Genomic DNA, 7,187 nt, shown 5'->3' on the forward strand with positions numbered 1-7,187 from the left:
GAGAATATACCTCAAATGCATGAAGGACTTCTTCGATAGTTTTAACAAGGTATTCTTCTACTTCTTCCTTTTTAGGTTTTTCCCAAAACATTTTCTTTTGCAATGAATCCATGATCGTCAATTGCAAACCATCACTGGAAAGCCTAAGATTCAAGTAGAACGTTATTGTATTTGATGATGAAAAATAACTATATATATGATCCATTTGAAGAAAGAAACTCACAGTTTTCTTAGATCTTCAGCTTCAGTAATTTCTGGATTGATTATAACTTGAGAACAGTCCCAGTGATTTTGAACACTACAAGCATCTATATTAATTATCATTCAAACTAAGTTAATAAAATATTTTAGAATGTTAATATGTAGTATAATGGAAAAATACTTACCGCTGTACTGATTTACTTTAGCAAACCTTATTAAGCAGAAAACAATACCATTGGTAGACTCGTGGCAAGCTTTACTAATTATTTGGGTACCCCAAAGAGTACACAAAACACGTGTATCCCTGTGAGATTAGTAATATTTAAAAATGAGTAGATGGTGGTTTGCTATATTTGTTAGGTAGCCAAAAAATGAAAAACATATATTTTAAAACGTACTCAGAATTTCTCATGTGGAAGTCGATTTTTGTAGTTGGTTTGTTTGTTGTAGTTATTTCTTTGATTTCACCACAATCGCCAACTTGACCAAAGAAATCTGAGATAAAACAGATTGGATAGATTAGAACAACAAAATAGGATATATCATTCTTAAATGTAATATAATAAACGTACCGAATAACAAAGTTTCATTTTGCTTCCCAGCGAGGACAACATCATAAGATGCAAATGAAAGTAACATATCATCATATATGTTATCAGAAGGGTTAACACTTGTTCTGGATGTGAAGACAATCTTCCATTTCAATTCAGATAGCTTGACTGACCCATAAGTAGGAGATAAATTAAAAGTTGAAATTAGGTTCCAATTTCCTTGTTGGAGTTTTCGCTGAAAGTTTATTATTTGATACCTTTTCACCGTAGCTGTTATCTTATCACCCTACAAAATATTTATTTTAAAAAAAAATAGAAGTAGTATAATTATATGAATAATATAAGAAAATAAAGAATAATTACTAACCGCAGAATCTACTAAACATTTCAATGGTTTCTCCAACTTTAACGTTGTATTGCCTCCACAGATGCACAATCTTGACATCTATAAGCCAGTTAGTGCGATAAGGCCTAAGAGATTTTAGAAGAGAAATGGGGAGAGGTGAGGCTAACATTTTGGCTTTTTGTGTGTTTGTTGTTTGTGTATTAACATTTTGACCCGACTATTTATAATAATGTTCAAAATAATGCAACGAACATTTAAAATGATAATTACGGTGATTTTAAAGAGATTTTCATAAATCTCTCGACTAACAGAGTCTAAGGTATATTCTATAACCATATTCGGTTACGATAATTTGATAAATTTATTCCGATAATTTTAGAGAAGAGGGATATATATGGATACAACAATATTTTTAGTCTTTATTGGTTTAGATACGTAACAAATATGGTTACTGAGATATCGAACTTCCATATATTTACAGCTTAATTAGTGGATCAGTAGTTAACATTTACGGTATATTTAAAAATGGGAATCAATTTAGCGTATCTGTATTTTTTTTAAGATGTTGGGCATGATCCATTTGTTGGCTTCGTACGAAAAAAATAAAATAGACGGTTAGGATGTTTATTTATTGAACGGTGAGGATGAAAGTATAAGATACGGAATAATATATACGGATCCATTTTAGATGGGCCACATGATCCATCAAAAAATTTAAGTATCATAATTTGGGTATTTAATTGTTGTCTAGAAACTTTAAAATTGTGTCTGGGTCTAATTTTGAAGATATTTTTTGATTAGGGTTTCTTTGGCCTTTTTGGAAATTTTTGAACAAGTAAATTAAACGTTTTAAATATAATTCTTCAATCAAACAAACAAAAACACGACTTCAAATAAAAATTATTTCTTATTCAATCTCTCAAATCCTTTTCTTAAATCTGTCAAATCATACAATGTTTACAGTTATACAATTAGTCGAAGCAATTCGGTGGGTTTATGGAGTCTCAAATGTTTCAATCGGATTGATTCAGTTTCGACCAATTTGTTTTCCTTGTTGAATTAATCAATTGAATTGGGTTGGTAAGTTATTTTTATTCTGGGTTGCTTCTAATTATATAGTTTCGATTTTTATTCCAGTATTTTGTTTATGATTATGCTCTGCGATGACTCCTCATTATTTGTATACGTAGCTATAAAAACTGATTATATGCACAAAAAATAAAAGTTTCTTTATAATTTATTATAACTTGAACATGATAATGATAAGGAAACAGAGGAATAGGGAAAAAAATTGAAACGAACAGAAAATATTAAAAAACTAAAACACCAATACTTCAATATTGTATTAATCCTCTTGCCAAACATGCTTCCTTGTATGATGGATAAACAACTACATCATAAGTCCGTAATTCTTCGTCACTTTTTGGTCCTGTAAAAAAACGGAAAAGAAGTTTAAGGGATAAATTTCTATTAAACTTACTTGAAATAGAAGTAGTTCTTCGACTGTTGACGGTTCTCTTCCTCCTTTGGAAGCATTTTCCTGTAGGATCCCAAATGTAAAACGCAAGTAGCTCCTCGAAAGTGAGTTGTCTTGCAACGTCACAATTAAGGTTTAGATCGAACCAAGCCTTTAGTATACGATCTTCGAAAACTTTTCCCGTTTCCGGTTTAGTCATATTGAGATTAAATTGGTAATTTGATATTTTTTTCTTCTAAATACGACGTTTGTGCTGAATGAGTTAAGTATGAAGTAAGCTAATTATATAGGTGGTGACATTTAGGGTTATTAGATGATTTAAAACGATAATTACAGTGATTTTAAAAATATTTGCATAAATCTCTCGACTAACATAGTCTAAGGTATATTCCATAACCATATTCGGTAACCATAATTTGTTATATTTATTCCGATAATTTTACAGAAGAAGTAATTTAGCGTATCTTTTGTTTTTAATATGGGCCGCATGATCCATTTGTTGGCTTCGTACAAAAAAAACAAAATAAACGGTTAGGATGTTTTTTTCTTGAACGGTGAGGATGAAAGTTTAAGATCCGGAATAATATAAACGGGTCAGAAAGATCCGCGTCTTTATCCGTTTACAGGGGCCTGGAAATTTCCTTTGTACCCTTTTAAAAAATCGAAAATTTGTACATAATTCCAATGGCATTGTATTGTAAATTTTTACAAAACTAAGGTTTCTTTCGGACAATGTTTTACTATTAATAGTAGGGATAAGAATTTTGACTTTCGCTTATACATTATGAGGAATTGAACTTTTGAGTGCATGAGCTTTAGGTGGACAAGGGTAAGTGCAAATACACTGTCCAACATTACTCCCTTTGTCACATAAACCACCGGCGTTTGGCCCAAACACTGACTTGCACGATTGAGAACAGTCTTTTACGTCTCTCTTGCACATCCCAATGAATGTAAGGCATCCCATATTCTTTTCAACTGTATCCAACAAGACATAATTCATATATAAATAACAACATAAGTAGATAATTATAATCAGAATATTAAGAAAACGAAATATGAATTTTGTTTTTAATAAATGTTGTATACCTAACACAAACATAACAAGGAATATGATAGGTAGAAGAAGTGAATATGACTTTGCCATGCTTTTGTATATCTTCTTGACTATTGAGATACTAATATATATACTCTTTGGTTATACCACAAGAAATGTGAATTTAGTTATTATAGTATGCACAAGTTTCAGAAATAAGTCGTATAAATGTACGATACTAATTAAAATGATACTGAGTGCAATCTCATCACCAATATCTTTCAAGTATTTATTTTATATTCGGTCAATATGTCAGTATTGTATCTAGTCAATCTTAGTATATACGTCTAGTATTATACATTGTAGTTTTTTGGTAAATATTTCAATATTTTAGTAACTTTTTTATAGTCATCCTAACTTTTATTCATAAAAGATTCGTTTGAACATATCTTTACAAATATTCGTATTCAAAAGATAGGTCTTATAGAAACAAAATCAACGTTTTGATCAATTTCGTCTAATATCTTTGGTATTTATGGAAATCCATTTATGGCTTATTCAAAAGTTTGACTTCAAATGTCTAAATGACATAGCATTTATTACAGAGATCAATTTCTATCTCGTTCAGAAGTTTATTTTCAAAACGTTTGTAAATATTAATAATGAGGCATAACATTAAGCATTCTATATACAGTACCCCAAACTAATGTAACATTTTCTCATCACTTTCTTCTTCACCTTTACTACGTCGCCAACAGAATTACTCCAATCCCCGAGCCAACCGTTACTCTCCACCGGTTCAACTTTCTTCCTCCGGTATTCACCTCCATCGATGACGTCACCATTCTACTACCACCAACGTCAATCCGTCATGATTATCGCTTCGAGCTTTTGTCTTCATCACGAGGGTGTAATGCCTTTGTATTGTCCTTTTACTACAGTAAAACTTGCTCACTAAACGTTGTGTTCCTATTGCTTGTGAGTTGTGAAACATGCACACAACACTGACGAGTTTTTCTTCATCGTCATCTTATCACTTGTGTTGCTCTAATTTTATATTTTATAATTAAGGGTACGATAGGTTTTTAATTATTATAAAAGCTAGTTCACTAATCCTAAGTTTTTAACCATGTTTAATGGTTTTGTCCTTCTTCTTTCCTTTTTCGGAACTAAAAAAGATTATTCTTTTGTTTATTCATTTCATTTAGCAAAATTAATAGTGAACTCAATTACTTGACACTGGCTATATAACGAAATTCAAAGAAACTACGTCATCCACAATTATCAATAATAGTAATTGTTATTAGTTTCTTATTGCATTACTGAAGTTACAGTAATAATAAACAATCAGTTTACAATATTGTCAACCGGCTTTAACAAGGGTATTCGCATTGGCACAAACTAAATGTACCAAGAGTGTTACAAAATCCATGTCCACCATTATATTTTTGTGCACAGTTCATATCACAACATTTTTCGGGACATCTTTGACTACATATACCAACTCCACCATTACATTTTTTCGGCGAGGGTGGTGGTGATGATGAGGATCCACATTGGTAGTAGCATGTGCATAGCGGCAGCGGCACCTCAGTACTAATACCACAGTTGCTTTCGCTCGATGGTCCATGCTTTGCCTTGCATCTCTCGTCACAGTTTTCACAAGTGCCTAATCCATCTATACATGTCTTTGCTCTAGCTTGATCCACAACTGTAACATTGTATATATCACTAAATTTAACATATATACATATTTTGTTTTTTCTTTTTGTATGTGTTATTTGTTTATGGTTAAGACATTAAATCTTGAATGTGTTATTAATATTATTGTAAAAGTGCCCACACTATCACTTTCTTATTTTTTTATCATCCAAAATTCCGTGTCGTATTTTATTTCATTTAGGGAATAAACGATCAATCCCTATACTCAAGATGATGATAAGCACAACTAGCTGGCTATGTCAAAAAAAAAAATTATTCTGATCATTGAAAATATATTTTTTTTACAACATTTAAAACTGTAAGAAAATATGTGTTAAATGATTTTATTAACAAAACATAACAGTTGAAAGATCTATAGAATATATAGCAATACCTGAGGTAAATATGATAAGTAAGTTAACAATGAAGACACGTAATGTCATCCTCGCCATATTTTCATCAGGTTTTCCAATTTTTTTTTCTTCTTCTCAACTTATATCTCTCTAAAGTGCTCTTTTGTATGTTATTGGAACAGTGTTAATCTAATTAAATGCAAGATGTAAACTTCAACATAAAGGATTTTTTTTAAAAAAAATTGGGTCAAAAAAACATTAATTTTACGTTCATGAATAAGCTAGTCTTTTCAAACACACCAATTTATTGCAAAAATTGATATGACCAGTAAAGTTTCTTCTGTAGAAAATATTATTCTTGGTCAAAATAGACTTTATGATTGCATATTATTTTAAGGTGAGATGTTTGATTGGTAGCATATAAACGATGGTATAGAGTGTACACTTTTTTTTTTTTTCAGCAAAAACGAATTATATTAATAAGTGAAAAAGTCATTATACAAATTTTTTGATAACTAAAAGGGAGGAAAAAAACACCCTGAATAAAAAAGATTAGAGATACAACTATTTTTTGCTAATGAATGAGCAGCATAGTTACATGATCTTGGGGAAAAAACAAAAAGAGCATACTGAAAATGTGAGCCCCATAATTGAATATCTTGAATAATACCCATAATAGACATATCCGATATCTCATTGTGAAGAATCTTATACAGTGTTTCATTATCTCCTTCGAAGACAACATTGGTAAGGCCTCTAATCCATGTTTGTTGAAGAGCTACTAGAAGTGCTTTGGCTTCGGCTTCTAGAGGAGACGCTGCATGTCCGAGAACTGAAACTCCCCAACCTAAAGATCCGCCAACATAATTTTGAAGAATCCATCCGCATTTAGCTTCGTTGGTATTAGGATCAAAACCCGCATCATAGTTACATTTTGTATATGGGGGCAATGGCCGTCTCCATACTCCTTCCTGATTTGTGGTTGGTAAATTAGTGGTGACAGTGGTTACTTGGGCAATACGATTCCATTCTCGAACATCAGATTGTGCACGAAGAACAATGTGTTGTGGTACCTCTTGGATGCCTTCAAACATAAAAACGTTTCTGCTTTTCCAGATATGCCATAGTAACCAAAAAGGAAGGAATTTTTTGTCTTGTGCAACATTTGGGTCATTAGAAAACTCGAATAGGGCTTCAATGAAGGAATCTGTGGTCAGAAAATTGGTATAACAGAGGGAAGTTGGTAATGTAGACGAAAGCCATAGTGATTGAGCAAAGGGACATTGAAACAATATGTGTTCTATAGTTTCTGCTTTAAAGCATCTAGGGCATATATGATCAAGATTAATTCCATGAGTAGCAAGGCGCGTAAGAGATGCCAAAGATTTGGAGAGGATACGCCAAAGAAAGTGTTTAATTTTGGGGAGTATGTTCAATTTCCAAATTTTTTGTTTGAGAAGGACGGATCCATGAGGAATGGGAGGTAAGGCTGGATGTTCATTTTGGATGTGCATTGATAACC

At 31.8% G+C, this 7,187-nt stretch overlaps 1 protein-coding gene across 1 annotated transcript; it reads right to left on the reverse strand.

Moving 5' to 3' along the window:
- Nucleotides 4,985-5,764, reverse strand: LOC104721854 (defensin-like protein 182). Its single transcript, XM_010439922.2, has 2 exons — nt 5,707-5,764; nt 4,985-5,322 (listed from the first exon to the last, which is right to left on the reverse strand). Exons 1-2 carry the CDS (start codon nt 5,762-5,764, stop codon nt 4,985-4,987), a joined length of 396 nt encoding a protein of 131 aa, XP_010438224.1.

The sequence above is a fragment of the Camelina sativa genome, chromosome 11 (assembly GCF_000633955.1).
Source record: "Camelina sativa cultivar DH55 chromosome 11, Cs, whole genome shotgun sequence".
NCBI classification, from domain to species: Eukaryota; Viridiplantae; Streptophyta; class Magnoliopsida; order Brassicales; family Brassicaceae; genus Camelina; species Camelina sativa.

Coding starts and splice junctions, on each gene's coding strand:
- LOC104721854 (XM_010439922.2), bottom strand. CDS start 5,764: ATGGCGAGGATGACATTACGTGTCTTCATTGTTAACTTACTTATCATA. Junction 5,323..5,706: donor ACTTATCATATTTACCTCAG/GTATTGCTATAT, acceptor ACAATGTTACAG/TTGTGGATCAAGCTAGAGCA.